Consider the following 27,673-nt stretch of genomic DNA (forward strand, 5'->3'; position numbering starts at 1 on the left):
AATTATCATCCAGATCTGTCCTCTATGGCAGCCGTGCTTTTATAACCTCATGACTGTCCAAATATGCTTATGCTCCACGGTCATCAACAAACATACATTTTAGATAGGAAACAGAACAATTTGATTGAAGGAGTCCTTTTATTTTTATACTGAATGAACACAACTTACAGTAGGATTGTGACAAGTTTAATTTTCACTTGAAACTGTTTCTAAATCTGAGTACCAAATAGGTTCTTGGTTTAATCTCTGAATTTTTGCATCCTTAACTTCTGTTTACAACATACCCAATAATTTTAAATGTATTATATGTAAAAGAATTTGTGTTTGTTCACTTTTTGATTAAAGTAAGATGTTTTAATTTGTTTTCTCTCTCAAAGGAGTTTGTATCACTGTTTCTATATTCTTGTACACAGTGCTAGACATACATGTACTGCTAATGAAAGAATGATGAAATAATGAAACACTGTCACTACTCAGAAGGAAGGAAGAAATTTAACTTGCTGTTTTATTAAATAAGCAAATATGGAGCAAAATCACATGCTAACAAGGTTAGATATATGAGATATTCATAAAAATGATTCTTACTTTAAGTTCTGAAGCTTTGGCAACAACTGTATCAGCTATTCTGAGAAGATCACCAAACAGTAATTTCTCTAGACAAGTCCCCTTAGGAAGGCCAAGTAGACGAAAAAGGTCAAGCCAGTGATCTGGAGAAAGATGTTCTCCTCTCACATATTTCAAGATAGGAATTATGACCTGTTAAAAAAGAAGAAAGAAAAAGATATATGTATATATGTACACACGTAACATACATATATGAGCAAAATGCAAATTTTTATTTATTGTTAAGATTTTTGGTATGAAATTTTTAATTAGTCACCTTATTTAACAATCTTGAGATCACTCTTAAACAGAATTACATAAAAGTTTTTTATTATTATTTTTTTCTTTTTATTTTCTTATGGGAGAGACAGAGAGTCAGAGAGAGGGACAGATACGGACAGACAGGAAGGGAGAGGGATGAGAAACATCAGTCCTTCATTGTGGCTCCTTAGCTGTGCATTGACTGACTTCCCATATGTGCTTTTACCGAGGGGCTACAGCAGACCGAATGACCCCTTGCTCGAACCAGCAACCTTGGGCTCAAGCTGGTGAGCCTTGCTCAAACCAGATGAGCTCGCACTCATGCTGGCAACCTCGGGGTCCTGAACCTGGGTCCTCCACATCCCAGTCCAACGCTCCATCCACTGTGCCACCACCTGGTCAGGCAAGTTTTTTATTATTGAAACACACTAATTTCCCTTTGTAACTTAATATATTTTAAAACAAGACCTAAAATATTTCTATTTTTATTTTAGGACATGACTTGTCTCCTAAATATCCTAAATGACCCATATCCTAAATTGTCCTAGAAACTATAAATACTCTGATTTATAACTTTAATCAGAAATTTCTCGGTTATAATTTTTTTCACACAGGTAGCAGAAATATCAATTATTTGTATGGTTTACTCCATACTTCCTATTTTTTCATGTGATAGAATAATTTAAGAATATAGAAACTAAAATTACAATTCAGTCACTACATAATAAAAAGATACATAAAAGTTCCAAGAACATTTTTATATAAAAGAATAAGTAAAACTATCTTACTTTATATTTGTCAACTTCTGATTGTAATTTCACGGTCATTATTGAATGTTCTTCAACTTTCCTTAATCTGTCATGCCAATGCATCAAAAATTCCTCAAAGAGATAAGTCTTAGTCCTATAAAATACCAGAAACACATCTTACAAACTTGCATCCCAAAAAGCACTACCAAACAATAAAAATGTAAATACTGTTTAAAATCAAACCGAAAAGTGATCCAATCTTCATTAGCCATTCCTTGAAATCCTTGCTGAAACTCTTCGTACAGGGCCCAAACGCATGCACAGCTCTCAATGTCTGCAGAGATAATACCTGCCAAGGAGAAGTTGGGTTCCTCTAGTCCAAAATGGTGGCAATCATCACTATTAAAAAAATAGTGAAATATCATTAAATTTTTTAAAAAGGAAAACTGTTAAATACTTAACTGTATTGGCTGTGTGTGTGTGTGTGCATGTGTGTGTGTTGTAAGCATATGTATTTGATAGCAAAAGTACACAGCGGGAGACTATGCCAACTTTATATGAAAATTTGCCTAGGTATGAACTTTTCTAAATTTATTAATATGCATTTTTTATAAAGAAGTCAAGCAAAGTTGTTTATAGAAATATATTTTAGGTACACTATATATTATATAATATGTAATTAATATTCAGAATTGTATACATTTATGGATTAATCTAAGAATATTCACAATTGAATGGGTTAGCTTTTAGAATATATACCTTTCATTTAATTGGTATAACAACATTTAATAAATGTGGTACTAAAACCTCTACTCATTTATAAAAGCAATTAGGCTATATTTGCCTAAATAGACCAAACCTAAAACAAATTTAATACAACATAAAACAACAAAGTCTGTCTTGGAGGTCTCTTTTTATTACTTTGCTAAATTGATTTATTTTTCTCAGAGTTCCTGAAAGTAATTTTCCATTAATTTTATATATTCTATTTTTTCTAAAAATTGAGAAAGTAATTATTCCAACTCCTAATTTAGCTTTTCAATAAATTTAATTTTCTGTTCTATTTTTAGACCTCTCCAGAATTTGCTTTTCTATTATCATCCTTATATATTCTTTGGTTTTTTTTTATTAAGTGAGAGGCAGGGAGGCAGAGAGACAGACTCCCACATGCACCCAACCAGGATCCACCCAGCAGGCCCCACCTGCTAGGGAGTATGCTCTGCCCATCTGGGGCCTTTGCTCCCTTGCTCAGCAACTGAACTATTTTAGTGACTGAGGTAAGACAATGGAGCCATCCTCAGCACTCAAACCAATTGAGCCATAGCTATAAGAGGGGAATGAAGAGAAAGAGAGAGAGAGAGAAAGGGAGAGAAAGGGGAGGGGGACAAGTGGAGAAGCAGATGGTCACCTCTCCTGTGTGCTCTGACCAGGAATCAAATCTGGGACTTCCACATGTCCGGCTGATGCTCTACCACTGAGCAAACTGGCCAGGACAACATCCTTATATATTCTAACCACAAGTCCTAAGAAAGCAGTAGCATCAGCACTTATTATCTACATTTTAAAACTGTTGAAGTTTATAAGGAAAGACATAAAGATAACAGATATAAAAAATTACTAACAATACACAAATATATAACTTTTTTTTTCAAATAAATACTATCAGTTTAAAAAGAAACATACACCAGCTTTTTTCTTACAACTTCAAGATCATCAAACTCAATTTTTTTCTCTTTTATTAACTTTGCACTATTATCAAGGGTACTTTGTTGGCCAGTGTCAATAACATCATCACCGGGCTTTAGTTGGTCCCAACGAGCTTTAAATTTTTCCAAATCTTGGTAATAGATCTGAAGACGTGACTTCACATTTCCTTTCATCACTTCAATCTAAAACCCAATAAAGTTTATATAATTTAATTCTGAGTAAAATCTCCTTATTTTCACATTTTTATTTCTATTTTTCATTTAAGTGAAAAATAGCAATACTAACTTTTCAAATATCTGTTTTTAATTATTAAGCTCAAGTATAATAAAATAATTCAAAAGCATAAAATCAGACATCAAATTTTCAAGTGATAAGCCAGAAAAATCACCATGAGGAATCATTCATGTGATTAATGGCACCCACAAACAAAAAGGTAGTAAGATAAGAAAAAAAATTGTTTAATAACTGCCAGTTGTTCTGCCTGAGGGCATTTCCCAGTGTCATACACAGTTAAAGGGCAACAGGCTAAATTATGGATAAGGGACATGAGTGTAATAGATATATCCAACTTATAGCTTGTTCCTTTAAAAAACACCACATACACTCTTGTCGACACTTCCTCATAAGAAAGACTGAAACTAATGTTACATACATTCTTGAATGGCAGGAAATGAAGATAAACTATGTGAAAGGATCATCATTATACATATAAAGTATTTCATTATACAGAAGTACTGAGGGAGGTCAATTTCATTAGCAATATGAAATTCTTATAAACCTGACTTATAATGAAATAGAGATAAGCAAAAAATTGTGAGAAAAAATTAAGTTTCCATGTTAACAAAAGGACTATAAGCTTCCTACCTGATCTTTAATCATAAGCTGGTGACTCTCCATCATCAATTCAAATTTGTCCCATTTAGCTTTCAGATTACTAATTGTTTCCAAACCTCCACCCGCCACAGTTCGTAGAAGTCTGTTTTTATCTTCAGCTTCTTGAAATAAGGGCAAAATCTAAAGGTAAAAAAATAGTAATAGTAACACATGAAAAACAAACAATTTTATTAAGTTTCTTAAAATTCTATCTCTTTCATTTTTGTTTCATGATTTGCTTTTTTAAGATCAAGATTCTTGCTTTGTTAAATGCCTGGATATAAAGTTTCTAATGCTAACATTATTATTATATACAAATTCAACCAAGGCATTCTGACATCAGAAATTTTAGCCTGACCAGGTGGTGGCACAGTGGATAGAGCGTCAGACTGGGGTGTGGAAGACCCAGGTTCGAGACCCCGAGGTCGCCAGCTTGAGCATGGGCTCATCTGGTTTGAGCAAAAATTCACCAGCTTGGACCCAAGGTCACTGGCTCAAGCAAGGGGTCACTTGGTCTGCTGAAGGCCCACGGTCAAGGCACATATGAGAAAGCAATCAATGAACAACTAATGTGTTGCAATGAAAAACTAATAATTGATGCTTCTCATCTCTCCGTTCCTGTCTGTCTGTCCCCGTCTATCCCTCACTCTGACTCTCTCTGTCTGTGTAAAAAAATAAAAATAAAAAAATTTAAAAAAAGAAATTTTAAAAATGAGAATAAAAGTGGTAATTTGAAACTGAATAATAATTAAATCTATAAAGACAACACTATAGCTGTTCAGAATATTTATTATGAATGTTCTAGCATAAAAGTATGCTGCAGACCTGACCAGGCAGTGGCACAGTGGATAGAGCATCAGCCTGGGACACAGAGGACCCAGATTCAAAACCCCAAGGTTGCCAGCTTGAGCCCAAAGGTCACTGGCTTGAAGCCCAAAGTCGCTGTCTTGAGCCCAAAGTCACAGGCTTAATAAGCAAGGGGTCACGTGTTTGGCTGTAGACCCCGGCTCAAGGAACATATAAGAAAGCAATCAATGAACAACTCAATTGCTACAATGAAGAATTGATGCTTCTCATCTCTCTCCCTTCTGTCTGTCCCTATTTGTCCCTGTCTCTATCTCTTTCGTTAAAAAACAAACAAAAGAAATGCTATAAAGGTTTCTTTTATAAATTTTTATTTATTGATTTTATCAATAGAAAGGGAGAGACATTGATTTGTTGTTCAACTTATTTATGCATTCACTGGTTGATTTTGTACATTCCCTAACCAGGAATCAAATCTGAAACCTGGTGTATTAGGAGGATGCTCTAACCAACTGAACTACCCAGCCAGGGCTTAAAAGGTTTCTAAAAGAACTGAAATGAGATTGCTCAAGAGTATAAATTAACTAAATTATCCTACTTAATAAAGAAGGGGGAAAGCCATGAAGAAGGGTACTTAAGAAACAAAAGAACTGCCTAACCAGGCAGTGGGACACTGAGGACCCAGGTTTGAAACCCTAAGTTCGCCAGCATGAGCATGGGGTCTCTGGTTTGAGAATGGGATCACAGACATGACCCCATGGTCCCTGGTTTGAGCCTAAAACACTGCTGACTTGAAGCCCAAGGTCGCTGGCTTGAGCTCAAGGTCTCTAGATTAAGGGGTCACTGGCTTGCCTGGAGCCCCCCACCATGTCAAGACACATATGAGAAAGAAACCAATAAACAACAAAAGTGACACAACTAAGAGCTGATGCTTCTCATCTCTCTCCCTTCCTGTCTGTCTCTGTCTTTCTGTCTCTAAAGAAAGAGAACTAAAAATATTAAACTCATGCATTCAGTTTTTCTACTTGAAATGTCCTTGTTCAATAGTCTGGATGTAGAAATAGGTGCTAACCTGCATGAATTCTTCTAAGTCTTTTAAAGCAATGTAAAACAGTGTTCTATAATTAATACCTGCACTTTTATTAATCAACAAAGCAATAATATCCATAGGAAGATTTTTTAAAATCAGTGTGCATATATAATAGACAATAGGAACACAACAAAATTCAAATATAACTCAATGACCAATTTACAATCAAATATAACTCAATGAGCAGTATCAGTTCCATCTGAGAAACAGAGAAAACCAATGAACCAAGAAGCTATGCTGTACTATAAAACTCATTGAGAGAAGGGAAAAAATAAGAGTCAAATTTTGATTTCCTAAATGAGGACAGAACTTAGGTTAACCTGTAAAGATTTTACAACAATTTCCTAGTTTATCTGCCTTCATTGCTACCCCTCCAAATCCACATACAAACAGAGAAACATATCAAAACACAAATCTATAACATCCTGCTCCTAAAACTCCAGCACAACTCCCCAATGTTCACAGAATGAAGGTTAAAATCTTTAACATGGCTCGCATGATCTAGATTCTGCCTGGCTCTTTACACTGACTCGTGCCACTTCTTCCTGCCTCACATGCTGTTTCCAGCACACAACATCAATGTCTCTTGGTTTTGTTATGATACACTTCATGCCTTCTCACTTCTTTCTCAATCTCCTTTGCTGCCTCCTCTTGTGCTTGAATGCTAAATTTGTAATGCTCACAACAATGGTCTATACTCTCCACTGTTTTATTACCACCCAAATGGTCTTGGTCCAAGCCCATGGCTTTAAATATCATGGATATAAAGGTGACTTCCAAATTGATATCTATACTCTTTACTTTTATTCTAAATTCCATATTCCTCATTCAACCTGACATCTCAAGTCCCACCACTTCCAGTCAGACCCCCTTGCATACCTCTCCAATTTCACCTCATACCATTTTCTTCCTTGAATACTATGGCCTTCTTGATAACTTCTTGGCAATATTTACATCTATCACTCCCTTGAGCATACCAAGTTCCACCTCTACCTTGAACTTGCTGTTTATTCTACTTAGAATAATCTGCTTCCAAATCTCAGAATGGTTGCCTCATCTTCCAGGTCTCAGTTCACACACCATCTCTCTGAGATGGTCTCCCATGACCATCTGCCTTAAAAGAAGTTTGTAATTTTCCTCCCCACAAAAGCATATTACTTACCTTTAAACTCCCAGTAATTTTCAGTCTTTCACATAGTAGGGATACATACAAGTTTGTATTTCAATTTGAATTACTTCTCTTCCTCTAAATATCGTATATAACTAAAATCAACCATAATATATTTTATAAAATTCTGACTTGCCTCTTCTGGGCTGTAGCCTTCTGCATATTCTTTAGAATCTTTTACACTCTTTCATCTTTGTCTCTAAATTGTGTTCCTCTACTGTGTGTGTGAATGAGTGTGTGTGTGTGTGTGTGTGTTCCTAACTCAGTTCTAACTTTATACTTTACCATGCTAAGATTACAACCCTGGAAGTAACAGCATGAATTATTTAAATCTAGTCTTATTCTAATATGCCACATCATAAAACAGACTGCAAATTTTTCTGAAGATAATAATAAGCATTATTGTTACTGTTTCAGTATACCAACAAATATCAAGAGTTTGATCATGAACAAACCATTTGAAGATTATTGTATATGGATTTTCTTATAATAATTTAAATTATATCATATTTCTGATAGTCACAAAAAATTACCTAATGTAAACATCTCTAGTACAGTAAAAATAAATATAAAAATTTACTTTGTGATTCTTACCTCTGGCTTCCGTTCTTGTAGTTTACCATATTGCACATTGGCGTCTCCTATCTCTTCCACAGACTGGGGCAGAACTGATAAGATGTCCATAGCTTCAGTGACAAATGTATCAATTTCATGTAAATGAGCTAAATAGGCAACATTGAAATATAAGAAATATTACTACCACCAAAATGTTCAGTTACATAATTTCTAAACCAAGGAGTACTAGAAGTAATCTAATATATGAAGCCCTAAATTATCATTTGCTTTTATAAAACAATTTCAAAATGTGGAATAAGCAAAGAAATTTACTCTCATGAAAGTTTAGTTGTTTCACATTGTACTTAAAATTTTTGAGTAAAATTTAAATATACTTATACTTAGTAAATTTTATTCAAAATGTAGAACTTTTCAGTCTTTTAAATAATATACGAAAACATTTAAGTTTAAAGGAGAAAAGAAACTAGTATTTTCAAAACAAAGTCATTTGAAGAGATAAGGAGAAATACATTATACCAGAATTACCTATATTTTCTCAGTAATATATGCAACAAATTGATACTAGCTCTGACTGCAAATATAAAAATGCCTTCAATTTTTAAGCCTTTAAGGGGTTGAACATGGATTTTCCTACTTTCTTAAAGCTATCATCATTTAGAGCACATTTTCTTTCATAATACTTTCCATATTGGTTTGTATTTTAATCACAAGTGGGATTCATATTTCATAAATATCAAAGTACAAGCCTCTCTGTATATCATTAAGCAAAAATAAAAAATAAGAAGCCCTGGCCAGTTGGCTCAGCGGTAGAGCATCAGCCTGGTATGTGGAAGTCCCAGGTTTGATTAGGGGCCAGGGCACACAGGAGAAGCACCCATCTGCTTTCTCTCCCCCTCTCCTTTCTCTCTCTTTCTCTCTTCCCCTCCCACAGCCAAGGCTCCACTGGAGCAAACGTTGGCCCAGGTGCTGAGCACGTCTCCATAGCCTCAGCCTCAGGTGCTAGAATGGCTCTGGTTGAAACACAGCAACACCCCAGATAGGTAGAGCATCACCTCCTGGTGGGCATGCCATGATCCCAGTTGGGTGCATGCAGGAGTCTGACTGCCTTCCCACTTCTAACTTTGGAAAAATACAAATAATAATAATAAAATAAATAAATAAAGATAAGAGTCCTTACCCTGAACAGACTTCTTCAAAGAAAGCACGAGCACATCAAATAGCTTCTGGAGAAGATCATCGATCACAGCCTTCACGGGGCTACAGTTAATAGTTAAACAATCTACCTTGACCACACTGAAAAAAGCCAAGGGGCATATTTTAGTATGAAAAAGAATAATTAAAGGAAAAGACTCTCATTATAATATTACCATTTTTGGAATACAATTCCAAATGTAACTCAAAAATATTAGTAGGGCCTTGAAGTACATTTAGATTTAGTTTAGCAAAAATGCCATAGACATATTATGTTTTTCATTGATTTTGACACATCACAGTTTTTATAATCCATCATATAAGTGGATAAAAAAGCAGCAATTATTAATTAATAGTCTATCAACATGAATCTATTTAAATATTCACAAGCATTACTTGGCACAGCATGTAATATACTTTTTTAAATATTTATAAAATATGTTCACTATCCTACAAAGTACAAACAATAATGAAAGAAAAAGAAGATATAGAAAGTGAATGAAGATTATTAAGGAAGTAAGAAAATAAAACCAAAAGTAACATTTATGCCTATCAAATTGATAAAAATGTAATGAATTATTAATTCATGTCTTCAACTGTGTGGGCAAACAGAAGACTCTGAGCACTGCTGGCAGGACTACAAAACAATGTAACTTTTATAAAGAGCAATTAAAAATATGCATCAAATAATTTAAAAATAGGCATACCCATAGTCCTAATAACTTCACCTTCAGAATTTATCCTAATGAAATTTTCAGGGCAGACTCCAAGATTATACACAAGTACTAAGTATGATAGTGAAAAATTAGAAATAAGCCAAATGCATGAATGGTTAAATAAATTATTATAAACCCAACCACACAATTAAAAATCAAACTTTTGAGTAGGTAACATTGAAATATAAGAAATATTATTACCACCAAAATTTTAATTACATAATTTTTAAATGATGAATTCTTTAGAAGTTTTTAAAAAATAATAACTAAAAACTTCCCTAACCTGGTGAAGAAAGAAAAAAGACACACAAGTCCATGAAGCACAGAGAGTCCCAAAATACTGATGAAACACTGTTAACTATAAAGAGCAAATATAGTACAATCCAAATTTTGTGAATATATGTACTGATACGTCCAAAACATCAAAAAGAGCAATTGCCATTGTGCTTTTTTGCATTTTAAAAAATTTACAAAACAGGCTTCTGGTCAAGATGGCAGAGTACGTAAATGCTGTGCTCAACTCCTCCTAAGACCACATCACATTACAACTAAACCACAGAACCACCCCTGAGAACCACCTGAAGGCAGCTGAACAGAAAGTTTGTGTATATCCTACAAATAAGGCTATACATACGAAGCCAACTGAGAATGGTAGGAGGGGCAGAGACGCTGAACAAGCTGGTCCCACACTCACCTGCAGCAGTTAAAAACCTAGAGGGCTACCTCGACTAAGGAGGGACCCTCTGATGAGGGGTGGGTCCAGCCCCACACCAGGCTCCACAGCCCAGGATACCAGTGCCAGAAGTGAAGTCCGGCTGTGAAAACCAGTGGGGACTGTGACTGAATGAGACAGAAGGCTGCTAGAATCCCAGATGTTCCTTTAAATGGACCAGACTCAGACCTAATTGCTGATGGACTCACTCGCTCTTAGCTCCAGCAATTGGACAGCAGCTCAAAAGGGACCAAGAAAATATGGGAAGCAACTAACTTGTCTGGCTTTGCGGAGACAGCTAGATGGGCAGCTTTCTCCCAGAAAGAAGTCCTAACAGAGAACAGTGACTTTGCTGAGCTGCCCAGCACCACAGAGCCAGCAGGCGGGCTTCATATCTGAGTCTCCATCAACCTGGCTAACACTATGCACACATTACCCCCCTAGTGATGCCCTCAGACACTGCCCTGCCCATCCTGCTGGCCCAACCCAGCTGCTTCCAGTGCCTTTTCCATACTAACGGCCTGTCTTGGCTCTTGCTGCAGACTTTCCTAATATCTCTCAGAGGTTCACAAACCCTAAACAAGCAGGATCTGGCCTTGGCATGCCTCTTGCTAAGTGCTCTTAAGCTCAACACTTGTGGAAGCCAGCCTTGGTTCATAGAGTGACATTTCCAAGGCCACTCTAAGCCCAGCAGAAGTAGCAGCCATCTGTAGATCACTTTGTAGCACATGCCAAGTGGCCTTGGACAAGACACAGGTGGCAGTTAACCCTTGACCAGCAACTCCTTAGAGACCCCAGTCAGCAAACCCAGTGGCCAAATTCAGACCACACTGGAGCACCACCCAAACACCTCCATAAGCAACATGCTCAAAAATGGGCACAGAGGACACAAAAGCCCCCACAGAGAAACTCCACTGTAGTCACAGTGAGTCCCTATAGCTCAATAGCCTGGGGTTCAATCATTCCCACTGATGTGCCAACCACAATCAAGGGTCATTTACAACAGGAGAGTGTACACAGCTCATATTGCAGGGGAAGGGCATATGTGGAGCACTTGATTGGGTGACAGGGTGGCTGTACCACTGGGCCCTATAGGAAGCCTACAACTACAACCATCCTATCAAGACTGAGAGACATAGCTGATATATCTAATACACAGAAACAAACATAGAGAGGCTACAAAAAGGGAAAATACAGAAACATGTCCAAAATGAAAGAACAGAAGAAATCTCCAGAAAAAAAGAGCTAAATAAAATAAAGGGAGGCAAACTACTAGATACAGATTTCAAAACAATGTTTATAAGAATGATCAAAGAACATAATGAGAATTTCAGTAGCATAAAAAAGAACACAGAAACTATAAAAAATAACCAGTCAGAAATGAAGAATACCCTGAAAGAAGGCCCTGGCTGGGTAGGTCAGTTGATTAGAGCATCATCCCAATACACCAAGGTTGTGGGTTTGTATCCAGTCAGGGCACGTACATGAATCAACCAATGAATGCATACATAAATGAAACAACAAATCAATGTCTTTCTCTCTCTCTCACCCCTCTCTCTATAAAACAAATAATTAAGAAAAAAGAGAAAAAATAATTTTAAAGAATACAGTAGAAGGAATCAATAGCAGATTATATGAATCAGAGAATCAAATCAATGATTTGGAGGACAAGGTAGCAGAAAACACTCAGAGTAGCAAAAAGCAAAAGGATCAAAAAGTGAAGATAATTTAAAGGACACTAGGGCAACATCAAGCAGAACAACACCTGCATCAAACGGTACCAAAATAAGGGGGAAGAGATCAAGGGATTGAGAACATTATTGAAAAAATAATAACTAAAAACTTCCTTAACCTGGTGAAGAAAAAAAAAAAAGACACACAAGTCCAGGAAGCACAGAGAGTCCCAAACAAGATGAACCCAAAGAGGACCATACCAAGACACACCATAATTAAAATGCTAAAAATTAAATACAAAGAGAATCTTAAAAGAAGCAACAGGAAAGCAGTCTGTTACCTACAAGGGAGTGCTCAAAAGATTGCCAGCTGATTTCTCAACAGAAATTTTGCAAGCCAGCGAGGTGGGTATAAAACATTCAAAATGATGGAAACAAGGACCTAAAACCAAGATTAGACTAGCTAGAAAAGCTATCACTGAAAATCAAAAGAGCCCTGGTCAGTTGGCTCAGTGGTACAGCATCAATCCAGCGTGTGATACCCTGGGTTCGATTCCAGGCCAGGGCACACAGGAGAAGCGCCCATCTGCTTCTCAACCCTTCCCTCTCCTTTCTATCTCTCTTTCCCCCTCCTGCAGCCAAGGCTCCATTGGAGCAAAGTTGGCCCAGGTGCTAAGAACAGCTCCATGGCCTCTGCCTCAGGAATTAGGATGGCTCCAGTTGCAACAGAGCAACGCCCCAGATGGGCAGAGCATCGCCCCAGTGGGCTTGCCGGGTGGATCCTGGTCAGGAGCATGCTGGAGTCTGTCTCTTTGCCTCCCTGCTTCTCACTTTAGGAAAATAAACACACACAAAAAAAGAAAAAAAAATAAAAGGAAAGATAAAAAGCTACCCCAACAAGGAAAAGCTAAAAGAGTTTATCACCAACAAATTATATTACAATAAAAAAGATGGTCTTCTTTAAAAAGATAAAAAATATAAATAAAGTAGCAACAAATTCATATCTATAAACAATCACTTTACATGCAACTAGATTAAATACTCCAATCAAAAGACATAGGCTGCCTGAACAGGTGGCAGCAGAGTGGCTAGAGCATTGGTCTGGGACACTGAAGACCCAGGTTCAAAACCACGAGGTCACCGGCTTGAGCACAGGTCCATCTGGCTTGAGTGCGGGGTCACCAGCTTGAACATAGGATCATAGACATGACCCCATGGTCAACTGCTTGAGTCCAAGGTCACTGGCTTGAGCAAGAAGGGGTCACTGACATGGCTGGAGCCCCCCAATCAAGGTGCATATGAGAAAGCAATCAATGAACAACTAAGGTGCTGCAACTATGAGTTGATGCTTCTCATCTCTCTCCCTTTTTGTCTGTCTGTCCTTGTCTGTCACTGTCTCTCTCTCGCTTAAAAAAAAAAGACATAGACTAGCTGAATTGATAAGAAAATAAGATCGTTACATATGCTGACTACAAGAGACTCACTTTAGATCAAAAGACACACAGAGTCTGAAAGGAAAGGAATAGAAAAAGTTATTTCAGGGAAAAGAAAAAAATAGTTGGGATAGCCAGACAAAATAAACTTTAAAACAAAGGAAATAACAAGAGGCAAGGATTCAACAATTTCATTTCTGGGTTTTTACCTGAAGAACACAAATCATTAAATCAAAAGAAAATCACAATGTTAATTGTAGCATTATGTACAATAGAGAAGATATGAAAGCCACTTAAGGGTCTATCAATAGATAAATGGGCAAAAAAGAAGTATTGCATATATAAAAATATGACTCAGCCATAAAAAAAAAATCTTACCATTTGCAACAACACAGATGAACCTAGAGGGTCTTGTGATGAGTATAACAAGTCAGACAAAGACAAGTGCCACATAATTACATTTATCTGTGGAATCTAAAAAATGAAATAAACTAGCAAAATCCAAACAGACTCATAGATACAGAAGTTTGCCAGATGGGTCGGGCTTGAGGGGAATGGGTGTAAACGGTAAAGGGATTTAGAAATTGGTAGTTACAGAACAATCATGAGGATGTAAAGTACAGCATAGGGAATACAGGCAAAAATATTATAATTATTATGTGTGGCACTAGTTTTATCAGGATGATCACTGTAAATTATATAATGTCTAATCACCGAGTTGTACAAGTGTAACTAATACAATCTCATATATCAACTGTAATAAAAAAATAAAGAATTATTTTTAAAAATTATACAACAAAAAAATTATAAGCCAAATGGATTATCTTAATCAGAAAAGAAGGTAGGTATTTTTAAGAACACTAATTCTTTGCATAGTACTTTTAATACAAATTGTAATGTTCTAAGCAAACAGATTGAACCAGACTTGTTCATTTAAGGAAAATCTCCTATTTAGTTTAAATATACAAAGTTAAAATAATTGTCTACTAATTTTGGTCAAAAAGATTATTTAGAAAGTTACTTGCCCTTTTTAAAACATAAAGCCAGGTAATATTCTTAGAAACCAAGTTACTAATGGAATTGAGACAGAGGAGGGATCAAAGGGACCAGAGGAAAAGAGGACAGAGGGAAGGGGGATGACAGGATGGGGTAAACCTGAAGGGAAGGAGGGAGGGCGCTGTTGGGAGGGCAGCAAGGGAGATGTTGAGGGGAATATGGGGCGGGGGATGCATTTGGGGCAACACTAGAATCTATATAAACACAATAAATTAAATTGAAAAAAAAAAAAGAAAGCAAGTTATAAGTGTTAAAAGTCTCACCGTTTTATTTCTAAAATATAATTTTCTCTTAAAGCTTCATTTATTTATTCTCAATCACCCACTAACTGGAGATAGATAAACTCCAGTTTTTAACCACCAATACATATAAGAGCCAATTTTTGCCTGATACATAAAGTTTATGTGATTTTTGAAATCCTCAAACATAGAGTCAAGATTTCTGATATTTCATACATGACGATAGATGATTTTGGTAAACCTAAAACATTATATTATACTGTATTTAACTAATGAATTAACATGAGGTGATACAGTTTAAGCTGAGTTGTACTTACTGACTACAGAATCCTGTTCAGAAGACTAACAATCACCTCTCACTTAAAAATATTGATAACATGCCATGGAGGCTCTACTCAGTCATAGATAGAATGGAATCACTATAGACAGCCTACCCAAAAATTACATCCTTACTACAGGACCTGAAATACATCATTAGAATATGGCTTGTCCAAGAATACAACATATATCCAAAAAGTACCCATAAAATAAATATCTGCATGTATATATATGTGTGTATATTAGCTTAGATGAATACATGTTAATTTATTAGCAAGAAACAGCAAAATAAAAAATGAAATGTGAGAGAGGAATTCTTTTTGTCCTGTTTAGCGTTTGCAGGACAGCAAAATACTAGGAAAGCTGTTTACAGTCGAAGATGAAAAAATAGTTGAGTTGGCGGTAGAGGTCTCTGAGCAGTCAGGTGACAGCATACAGCCAAAGAAGACAGGCAAGATTTGTATCAAAGACAGTATCAAACAGAGACTATAGAAACCACATATACAAGCATTCCAAGAGCACTATGTTTTCCTTACTTCAAACTAACATTAATGGCACTATCATTATCCTCATCATGTAAGCACAAACCCTTGAGTCATTTGTCTCTGTTCTAGTCCTCATCCCTCATCTTCCTCCTCTCCATTTTGAGTCCAACAACTTAATTCAGTTCATTATTATCAGTCTTCAAATAAAGACAAACTAACCTTCCTTCCTCCAGGATCTCTTTGTTCAACCATAAATTATTTTAAAATTAGCATCCTAATGTATAGCTTTGGTACAGAAACACTCACATTTCTGTTTGGGAACCTTTAGTAACTATTCTAACAAGAATAAAATCCAAAACCCCTGATCTAGAATGTAAGATTCTCCCAAATCTGTACCTAATGACCCCTTCTCAAGAGTGGCTCCTCTAGTCCCTAATAAAACATTAACTCTGATCAAATTTTCAATTAACCATCTTCTTATTTTCAGCACATGAATGCCTCTCCGAGAAGCTCTGCTTTCACCTACAATTCTTATTTCTCCTAAGTCCCAGGTTCAAATATTACTATCTAAAACTGTTCCCTGATTTTGCCCTAAATGGATGGGGTGACATAATCCTGTAAATCTCCATAGCCTATTTCAGTCTCTAGTATAGAATATAAATTATCAATCTGGTATTAATAACTAACATTTTTTTGAGAACTTATCCTGAGCCAGTAATTTATATGCAAATTATCATTTAATCCTCAAAACACTGAGATAAATACTACAGTTCTAACTATTTTAAAACTGAGGAAATTGAGGTTCAGGGTTTAAATGATTATTAAAGTCATGCAGTGGGTAAGACCCACCAGACTCCAAAGTCCACTCTTTAACCCCTGTCTGTATTAGACTTAATCATCAAATAGACTTGATTTATACATAGTTCTACCTGTGAACAAGCAACTTGGTTTCAAGTACTGTTTTCTTCATCTTTGTACTCTCATAGGACAAGATTTTACATATTATAAATGCTCACCAAATATTTATTGAAATAATGAACAAATGAATTAAGTGATATTATCCTTTATAGATAAGATACACACAATTAAGCAAGGCCTTTCATAGAGCTTATTACAAAGAGAAGTTCCAGTCATACAAATTTCAGATAGAGAGGAAGGATATATTCTCAGGTAGCTGGGTTATGAGCTGCCCCTCACAGGGTTTCCTCCACATTCAGAGCAATACTACATGCGGTACTATGTTCTGTGCCTCCCAGGACCTTCTGAAATGAAACAGAGCAGTACAAAAGCAGAGCCTAATGTCATTCGCTTTGTACCATCTAATATGCTCTCAGCAGTAGCTTTTTATCATTCTTACTTAGACTGGGTCTATGTACATCAAATATTAGATCATCATGCCAGATGTGTATAGTTGCCTCTTCCCTCAATCTAGTCACTCAAATAGGTTCAGCCTAGAAAAGAAACTTCTTACTGTGAGCAGTGCCCTGTTCAGATGATACGCAAGTGTGATTGCCGAGCTCTAGTGGACGTATGAAACTAACTTGACTTCTGGCCACTAAGTGAAGTGTGTCCTTACTATCCCATGGCAAAACTGTTCTGCTACATAAGTACTAGTACTTTAACTTCTAATACCTTGGAAGTTGTTCTTTTTCTTTTCCTTTTATTTTCAGGGCTTTAAAATTTTTTTCCCAATCATGAACAGTAGAAAGATGCTTTTCCACTAGAGCTTCCATATCAACTTGCCCGATTACAATCCATTCCTATGAATAAAAAATATTATTAAAGAAACAGAACAAACAAACATTTTAAAGTTTATGGTCAAACTATTCATAGTAGGGTCCTACCAATAAAAATGGACAGGTATAAGTAAATTTCAACTTAAGTATGTAAACACAATCATTACTGTGTCATCCAAAGAATAAACAGGAAAAAAACAATATAAAAATACAGTGATCAGCCCTGGCTGGTTGGCTCAGTGGTAGAGCATCGGCCTGGCGTGCAGAAGTCCCGGGTTCGATTCCCGGCCAGGGCACACAGGAGAAGCGCCCATCTGCTTCTCCACCCCTCCCCCTCTCCTTCCTCTCTGTCTCTCTCTTCCCCTCCCGCAGCTGAGGCTCCATTGGAGCAAAGATGGCCCGGGTGCTGGGGATGGCTCCTTGGCCTCTGCCCCAGGCGCTAGAGTGGCTCTGGTCGCTACAGGGCGACGCCCCGGAGGGGCAGAGCATCGCCCCCTGGTGGGCAGAGCTTCGCCCCTGGTGGACGTGCCGGGTGGATCTCTCCCCATTTCCAGCTTCAGAAAAATACAGTGATCATAAAACATTTTTGAAGAGCCTAAAAAAATACTCTTTTTTAGCTTCTCTTATCAAATTTGATGTATACTAAGAATCATTTTTTTAAACCAAGAGCCACTATAAGCTACAAATCAGAGAGTACTCATATTCAACTGGTTACAGACATTTAAAATGTGGAAGCATGATAGTGGCAGTTAAAAAATTGGTTGAATTTTCAGTCATAGTATCAGGATCAATATAAATGAGAATGAATGCAAGTAGGGTTTATCTTTAGGGTTAGTGGTATGATGCACTTAAAAAAAAGTAAGATGCTTAATCATTTCCACTTCATTAACTTTGAAGGCATTCCTCCATGGATTGCTCTTGTCCCAAGGAATAAAGAAAAGGAGATATTTCCCTGAAAGGAATTAAAATTGACACAACAGAGTCATGTCACGTTCCAAGTTGACAAAACAACAACAATAATAATTAAAAGCTAGTTTCTCCTGGCCAGGGCACACAGGAGAAGCGCCCATCTGCTTCTCCACCCTTCCCTCTCTCCTTTCTCTCTACCTCTCTCTTCCCCTCCCACAGCCAAGGTTCCATTGAAGCAAAGTTGGCCCAGGCACTAAGGACAGCTCCATGGCCTCCACCTCGGGTGCTAGAATGGCTCCAGCCTCAACAGAGCAAAGCGCCAGATGGGCAGAGCATCACCCTCTGGTGGGCATGCCAGGTGGATCCTGGTCAGGCACATGCGGGAGTCTGACTGCCTCCTGGCTTCTAACTTTGGAAAAATACAAAAAAAAAAAAAAAGCTAGTTTCTCAATCTTCAATAGTCAAAGACATAAATCATCTGTGGCATAAATCCATTTTGTATAAGAGTCTTCAGGCCCTGGCCAATTGGCTCAGTGGTTGAGTGATGGACTGGCATGTGGATGTCCCCGGTTCAATTACAAGTCAGGGCACACAGGAGAAGCGACCATCTGCTTTTCCACCCCTCTTCCTTCTCTCTCTCTTTCTCCCCACTCTTCTGCAGCCATAGCGCGATTGAAGAGAGTTAGAGTTAGCCTTGGGTGCTGAGGATGGCTCTGTGGCCTCTGCCTCAGGCGCTAAAACAATGGTTCCATTGCTAACCAATGGAGAAAAGGCCCCAGATGGGCAGAGCATTGCCCCCTACTGGGCTTTCCAGATAGATCCCTGTCAGGGAGCATGCCAGATTCTGTGTCTCTGCCTTCCCTCCACTCACTAAAATAAAAAAATAAAAAAATAAAAGAATCCTCAACTCCAGCTCTCTGGATTACAATATGTTAATTTTATGCAACAGAAGATAAACTATTGGTTTGTATATTTAATACTAATTCAACCAATCATGATGAACGATTTTAAGAGGATGAAAATTACATATTCCATACCTTATGTTGTTGTAAAACAGCTGACAGTCTCCTAAATAGATCTTCTGCTTTTCTAAAAATAGTCAGAAATCCACTTGCATTTCTATCAATCATAATAGAAAAAATAGACTCATCTCCTGCTTCACCCACTCCCTTAAACTGATTAGGAATGCCGATAAATCTCTTCATCTCTCTGTAATATTTAGCCCGGATTTCTTCAAAAGGAGGCCTGAATTGTAAATGTCCTTGTCTGAAAGTAAATAAGGAACTTTAAAATATAAATTATTAGAACATTTAAGGTTGAAAAATAAACAGGGTTTCAAAAAATGCTTACCTGTACGTTAAGTCTATGTTTATTTCTGGCAGATTCTCATTCAGGGCTTCCAGGCCCATCTGGTACTGGTGTTCCAGAGCTTTGTACAGTTGATAATTCCAGTGCAGTTTCCACGCATGCATGTCACTTGCTTGGAATCCCTAATACGTTATAGTCACATGTTTTATTTAAAACTTAGTAGAATGGGGTTTTCATTTAATGCTTCCATATTTCATACAGTAAAATTATAAGCAATAAAAAAATTTACTTAACTATCTTAAAATATGCAACTTGTTATTTGTAGTATGAGAGTTTATATAGTCAAATAAAATCTCTAGGCCCTGGCCGGTTGGCTCAGCGGTAGAGCGTCGGCCTAGCGTGCGGAGGACCCGGGTTCGATTCCCGGCCAGGGCACACAGGAGAGGCGCCCATTTGCTTCTCCACCCCTCCGCCGCGCTTTCCTCTCTGTCTCTCTCTTCCCCTCCCGCAGCTGAGGCTCCATTGGAGCAAAGATGGCCCGGGCGCTGGGGATGGCTCTGTGGCCTCTGCCTCGGGCGCTAGAGTGGCTCTGGTCGCAACATGGCAACGCCCAGGATGGGCAGAGCATCGCCCCCTGGTGGGCAGAGCGTCGCCCCTGGTGGGCGTGCTGGGTGGGTCCCGGTCGGGTGCATGTGGGAGTCTGTCTGACTGTCTCTCCCTGTTTCCAGCTTCAGAAAAATGAAAAAAAAAATAAAAATAAAATAAAATCTCTAATTTTCATGTTTATAAAAAGAATATGACAAAATCAATAACATTTTTAAAATTAACACTAAATAGATTTTATATTTGGATTTTATTTTATGATAAGATAACAGTAACAGGAACAGATTATTTTTGTGAACTTTTTCCATTCTCTTTCAAAAATCCCCTTCAAGTTTAGCCCATGCCTTCCCTTCTCACACACCACATAATCCTTCCACATTTGAAAGCATGTTAAATTTAAAATATTAGAATGCTCAGGATAGTTTACACACACTTTTGCTTCCATATAACCAGAAATATATCAATTCTAATACTTTAAATTTTTGTTTTTTCTTAAACTTATAAGAACTGGAAAATATATGTAAATGTGTATGATACCTAAGTCATATTCAACCAAAATCCACAGATGTAGCGGGCTCTGTGGTAGCCACGTTTGCATACATAGGCTCTTATATCAAAATGTGTACAGAACTGAAATTCTGCCCAAAACAGGAAAAAGTTCTAACACAGAGTGATTTCATGCATTAGGCTTCTGCCTAAATTTAACTTGATGTTCTAAAGATGTCACAACCACCTAACAGGAGACTAACAATGACAGATATTTAAGCACCAAGTCAGAAAAACTATAAATATAAGTTCTGAGTTGAGGGATTTGGCATTCCAAAAGACAAACAGAACCTTTTTTATTTTTAAATGTAAGTACATTGTTAATTTATGGTCTTTATATATAATTCAGTCAAATTCTAAATTTATCAGAAATTCATTAGTAAAGATCCATAAATAACCATTATGAACTTCTATCAATTCCTATAGTCACACTCTGAAAAACTCAGATTTCAAAGTGTAGACACAAAGGAAAACATAGTGTACCTGTGACTCTACACTTGCGAAGCCAGTTCTCAATTCCTGTAATCCATCCTTCCAACGCTGCTGCTGCCGAAGCAGATCAGTATTCATAAGAAGTACCACCTGTCAAAAATGAGAGCATGACAGTCTCAAAGTATCTCCTGAAATGGTAACTTTTCAGTGGAAAAACTGGACAAACACCACTATGTGATCAACCTAAAATATGACATATTAATACCTGATCAATACACTGAGAAACGCAAAACATCACTTTGGTAGAATTCCCACAAAATTGCATGACTCTAATCTAATCGAGAGAAAACGCCATATAACTTGAATCTAGAAATATTCTACAAAATACCAAATAAGTACTCATTAAAAGTTTCAAGGTCATGAAAAACAAGAAAAGACTGAGGAGAAAAACGACAGAGACACAACAACTAACTGCAAGGTAGGATCCTGGACTGAATCCTTGACAAGAAAAAGAACATTAGTGGAGGAAGGAGCTGCAAAATTCAAAAACAGTTTTATGCCCTGGTTTTGTTTTGTTTTTTGTGTGACAGAGACAGAGAGTGAGAAAGAGAGAAGGACAGATAGGGACGGACAGACAGACAGGAAGAAAGAGATGAGAAGCATCAATTCCTCATCGTGGCTCCTTACTTGTTCATTGATTGCTTCCTTATATAGGCCATGACCGTGGGGGAGAGGGCCACAGCAGAGCGAAGACCCCTTGCTCAAGCCAGCGACCTTAGGCTTCAAGCCAGCAACTTTGGGCTCAAGCCAGTGACCATGGGGACATATATATATATATATATATATATCAATGGTTCACAACCCCCGAGCCGCAGACCGGTACTGATCCGTAGGCCATTTGGTACCGGTCTGCAGAGAAAGAATAAATAATCTACATTATTTCCGTTTTATTTATATTTAAGTCTGAACGATGTTTTATTTTTAAAAAATGACCAGATTCCCTCTGCTACATCCGTCTAAGACTCACTCTTGATGCTTGTCTCAGTCACGTGATACATTTATTCGTCCCACCCTAAAGGTCGGTCCGTGAAAATATTTTCTGACATTAAACTGGTCCGTGGCCCAAAAAAGGTTGGGGACCACTGATATATATGATCCCACACTCAAATCAGCAACCCAGCACTCAAACTGGTGAGCCCATGTTCAAACTGGATGAGCCCGCCTCACTCAAGCTGGTGACCTCAGGGTTTCAAACCAGGGTCCTCTGTGTCCCAGTCCAACACTCTATTCACTGCACCACTGCCTGACCTGGTTTTTAAAATTGTACTATGGTTATATCAGTTACAGGGGTGCTGGACAAAGGCTAAGTATAAACTCTGTTCTATTTTTGCAACTTTAAGTCTCAAATTATTCCCAAATAAGAAGTTATTTAAAATTATATCCTGGCCCTGGCTGGTTTGGCTGAGTGGTAGAGCATTGGCCCGGCATGTGGAAGTCCCAGGTTTGATTCCCGGTCAGGGCACACAGGAGAAGTGATCATCTGCTTCTCTACCCCTCTCCCATCCCTTCTCTCTCTCTCTCTCTCTCTCTCTCTCTCTCTCTTCACCTCCCACAGCCATGGCTCAACTGGTTTGAGCACACTGGCCCCAGGATCTGAGGATGGCTCCAACGAGCTTCCACTTCAGGTGCTAAAAGTAGGTGGTTGGGAGCACAGCCCCAGATGAGCAGACCATCAGCCCCAGATGGGGGTTGCCAGGTAGATCCCAGTCAGGGCACATGTGGAAGTCTATCTCCACTCCTCTCACTTGGAAAAGAATTTAAAAAATCATATCCTAATTACTTTTTAAACAATACTATTCATAGCTTATTCAATTTTCTCAATGAAGTCTACCTTTTCAGAAAACGTAGTGTGCCATTTTCTCAGTTTTCTATTCTCAGTGGCAAGTCGTTCAGCAGCACTTTGGAGTTTTTGAATGTAGCCTTCTAAGTCTTCAGGATTATCCCAAGTAATCTGTGACTTTCCCCCACTTCCTGCTTTTGAATTCTAAGGTACAAGAAATGACATTTAGTACTTAAATGCACTACTTTTCTACATCATAAGTCCAATTATTCCTAACACCAACTCACAATAAAAAAAGCATATAATGGTTTATCCATTTTATAAATGATAAGGCAATCTGGCCAACACTGAGAAGCCCCATTCCTTCCAGGTTTTCCGTCTTCTTATAAGTAAAAAAAAACAACAAAAAACCTGTACATAATATAACAAGCAAGCATAGGAGGAATAGAAGGTAGAAATAACAAGACAGCCAGCCAGCAAACCTTGGGAATGGAGGAATCAGACACCTGGGTCTCCTTATTGTCTCCCATATCTCCAGGAAAAGGACACTGGAGAAGTCTCCAACCTAGAACTACCCATAAGGGCAGAAAAATAAAGCTTTAGAAGATGTCTATTTCCTCTAGTCAAAGGACCAGGAAAATGGTGACCTAACAGAAAGTCACTTCAGCCACACGCACCCTACTCCAGCCAATGCTACTGGAAAAACCACTCCTCTGTGCAATTTCAGTGAGACCAAGTAGAGAGCTGATCTTCCATCTCCTACTTGGCAAAAGAGGCAGTACTCGAACTCCCTGCCTAGGTAATGTTGACAGGGCTGAACTATCCTTCTTCTCTTGAATTTCTTAAATCATATTTGATTATTGAAACAAAAGTTTTATAACACTATCTGGTGTGGTGCTCTATATATGTAGAGGGAATAATTAAGACAAATATGTAAGAGTAGAGAGGATAAAGAGACCTAATAGAAATAAGGTTCCTATCCTTCACTTGAAGCAGTAAGTGGTAAGGCATAGCAAGTTCCTGGAATACAGTAGAACAGCAATAAATAGCTGGTGAATACGTGAAACTAAACAATTGTGTATTAAATTCGTTAAATACTCTGTGAGTCAGTTCAAAAGCATTTATTGATAATTACTATACACCACTTAACACTGTATTGCTTGAGTATGAAGAGTCCCTCCAATATTCTACAATATAGTAAATGGCCAGAGAATAAAGAACCACAGTGTTCTTTCTCCTCCTAGCTCAGTTTTTGTCTACTACTATATGTCTCCTTTAACATATGTTACAGATGATCCTTTAGCTCTCACAACCCAATTTCTTTTTTTAATTGACTTTATTGGGGTGATACCGGTTACCATAATTATACAGGTTTCAGATGCCCAGCTCTAGAACACACTCTGTACACTGTATTGTATATTCACCTTCCCAAGTCAGGTCTTCATCCATCACCATTTATCCTCCCATACAACTCAATTGCTTAAAATAAGTGATCTCTTCAATAATATCAAATTATTTTGAATGCATTCATTAGAAAATAAAAAGCTTAAAAAAAGAAAGAAAAGAAAAAACTCTAAAAGCTTGCAATAAAAATATAATCTATATATTAGGTGAAAATGTCAAAATGATAAAAATACAATCCCATTTTTTGAAAAATACACTTGTAAATATATAGAGAAAACAAAATTTAAAAAGATATACACAAGACTAAGAGTGGCCATCGTTTGGTGGTAAGATTGTAAAGACCTTTTTCTATTTGTTTGTTTACCTGTATTTTTAAATCTTTTTCCAGTATAAACTTGTATTAAGTTTTGGCAATAGAAAAAAAATTTTATATCTGTAAGTCTTTTTTAGAGGTTTTACATAACTTTATATAAAGATTTCATGTAAATTTATGACTTCTGGTTAATTTTAAGCCTGAGTACCAGTGTACAGAAAAGAGTTAACACAGCAAGTGTGATATTATCTCTTAAAAGGCCTGCTTAAAGATCAGCCTTTTGTAGGCATCTAACCCACCACACGAATTTTTAAGAGTGTCTCATTCACTCAAACAACATGATTTATGCTGAACACTTGATTTTCTTTGGGAACCTGGAATTTTGGTACATACCAGGCTCAAGATTCCTACAGGACCAGCCCCCAGTAAAAACCTGGGTACTAAGCTGCTAATGACCTTCCGCAATAGACAATAGTTCACTGGGTTACAACTTGTTGCTGGGAGAATTAATCATGCCCTGTGTGATCCACCGAGAGAGGTCTCCTACAAGATCCCACCTGGTTTCCCCAGGTCTTCCCCCATGTCCCTTTCCTTTCGCTGATTTTGCTTTGATCCTCTCACTGTAATCAATTATTGCTGTGAGTACAGCAAAGCCCTCGTGGGTTGTGTGAGTTCTCCTAACAAATCACAGACTGTGGGCATAGTCTTGAGGATCAGGACACAACTAGTTATCTACCTTCAAATAAAAGAAGGATAAAAGTATATATTCCTCCTCTACCTAATTTTTTGAATATTTCATGTTTATGAAAACTGAAAATATAGATTTCAAGAGTTAGCAGTCACATAGTAACATACGTTTAAAACTATTGTGGGTTTTCCTAATTTCATAGCTGAAAGAAAGTGTTACCTGTTAAAAATGAAGGAAGTGACCGGGGAACAAAACAAAGCCTTAGATCGTTGTTTTTATTGAGCTGAAGGATATACTAAAATAGTAACAAATAAAAAACACTCCACATGTAAAAACTATAGTAACATGACTTGGCCAGGTTTGGTTAGAGCATACTCCTGATACGCCAAGGTTGAGGGTTCAATCTCCAGTCAGGACACATACAAGAATTAACCAATGAATGTAGAAATAATTAGAACAACAAATCAATGTTTCTCTCATTCTCTCTCTCACTTTCCCTCTTACCTCCTCCTTTCCTCTCTCTCTAAAATTAATCAATAAAAAAACTTATAGTAACATGAAAAATCCACTTACCTTGATAATCTGTTCAAATGCTAAGGCCGACTGTAACATCATTGGTCTCTGACTTGGAATCATCTGTTGATCAATGGAATTGTAAAAATGTGCCACCTACAAAGTAAAGGTTCAGTGAGCAAACATCAATAATAAATAGCACACTTAATTTTTAATTTTTCTTCATTTTTAATTGTCTGAATGTAAATAATAACTTTCTCAATTCTATGATTTACCAAAAAGAATAAGTTTTTCTTTCTCCATTATAGCATGTATGCATGTATTATTATACACAATCAACAAATATGTGTTGGGTTCCTATAATTTGCCAAGCCATGTCCTGGAGGCTGATTAAACAAAAACTATAAAACCTACTCCCTGGACTCAAGAAGTACAGTCTCATAGAGAATATAAAGGAAACCAGTAAAACATGTTAACTACTAAAAAAAAAACTGACCTCTTTATTCTTGCAACTATTCAAAACTGCTCGTTCCTTTTTAAGTGTATAACAATGATTTATCCATTTCTCAAAAAAAAAAATCTTTGCATTGCATTGTCCTTAACATTTCTCTCACATCCATATTAGTGAAGTCTATTGACTATGAGCTTTCAAAATATGTATTGAATCCAACCACTTCACCCTCCTGCATCAATCTATCTCATCCAAATCTAAGCACCCTCATCTCTTGGCAAGACCAGTGCAAGTCTCCTAACTGGTCTATTTTCAATTAGGGCCTCCTATTGTCTATGCAAAGCCTTCAAAGCAACCAGAATGGTCCTTTCTTAAACATAAATAATATACCTTTTGCTTATGCAAACAATTCCAATGACTCTCCAATACATTTAAAAGAGTAAAATCCAAAATCAGGAAAAATCAGAAGCAACAGAACATACACAATTACCACAATCTAGCCATACTGCTGTCTAACCAAAATCCTACTTCACCCTCCCTACTTTAGCTAAACATCTGCTCAAAGTAAAAGTTTAGATAAATAGATTCCCAGTTGTTCAGGGGGAAACAAAAATACTATATAATCATTTATTCATATTTTGAGCTCCTATTGTGCTAAGTAAATGCTTAGGATACAAAAGTGAGACTCTCTGCTTTTGAATACATAGTCCCTCTCTCTGAAACAGTATTAATATAACATATGTATACTTTTCAGACTCACATCAAATACCATCCCTCTGTCAAGATTTATCTAATACCACCTCTACCCTATCCAGAAATATAATGCAAAGTTACCACCTCTATGCTCTCACAAGACTTTCTAAACATTTATAATGTAGTACTTATAAAACATTAAATATTGTATCTATATGTTCACATATCTTTCAGGACTCCATGAACTGTAGTGGAATAAATATAGGCTCTGGAGTCAGAGAGACTTGGTATCAAATCCCAGCATCATAACTTCCTAACTGTGTGGCACTGGGAAGCTACGTTACAAATCTGATCAATTAAACCAGTGAGGAGATTAACAGAAATAGGCATCTATTTGATATTGAATGAGAACTCAATGTTTAGTTCTATCTCTCCCACTACACCAGTGGTTCTCAATCACAGTTGATTTACACCCAAGGTGACATTTGGCAATGTTTGGAGATATCTCTGACTGTTAGACCTAGGCACATGCTACTGGCCAGGAATGCTGCTAAGAACAACCTACAATGCACAAGACATCCCT

At 37.2% G+C, this 27,673-nt stretch overlaps 1 protein-coding gene across 4 annotated transcripts in view; it reads right to left on the reverse strand.

Annotated features, from left to right (window-relative positions):
• Nucleotides 1-27,673, reverse strand: part of DYNC2H1 (dynein cytoplasmic 2 heavy chain 1) — a 328,872-nt gene that overhangs the window by 279,890 nt on the left and 21,309 nt on the right. For all 4 annotated transcript variants that reach the window (XM_066247664.1, XM_066247663.1, XM_066247662.1 and 1 more), the window contains exons 13-25: nt 26,007-26,102; nt 23,080-23,232; nt 21,240-21,338; nt 19,650-19,789; nt 19,337-19,565; nt 17,287-17,414; nt 9,009-9,124; nt 7,850-7,977; nt 4,185-4,334; nt 3,297-3,502; nt 1,857-2,012; nt 1,653-1,767; nt 586-756 (exon numbers count right to left, since the gene is read on the reverse strand). In XM_066247664.1, the coding sequence (XP_066103761.1) occupies nt 586-756; nt 1,653-1,767; nt 1,857-2,012; nt 3,297-3,502; nt 4,185-4,334; nt 7,850-7,977; nt 9,009-9,124; nt 17,287-17,414; nt 19,337-19,565; nt 19,650-19,789; nt 21,240-21,338; nt 23,080-23,232; nt 26,007-26,102 (1,887 nt within the window). The remainder of the gene's footprint in view (nt 1-585; nt 757-1,652; nt 1,768-1,856; nt 2,013-3,296; nt 3,503-4,184; nt 4,335-7,849; nt 7,978-9,008; nt 9,125-17,286; nt 17,415-19,336; nt 19,566-19,649; nt 19,790-21,239; nt 21,339-23,079; nt 23,233-26,006; nt 26,103-27,673) is intronic.

The sequence above is a fragment of the Saccopteryx bilineata genome, chromosome 1, assembly GCF_036850765.1.
Source record: "Saccopteryx bilineata isolate mSacBil1 chromosome 1, mSacBil1_pri_phased_curated, whole genome shotgun sequence".
In the NCBI taxonomy this organism is placed as follows: domain Eukaryota; kingdom Metazoa; phylum Chordata; class Mammalia; order Chiroptera; family Emballonuridae; genus Saccopteryx; species Saccopteryx bilineata.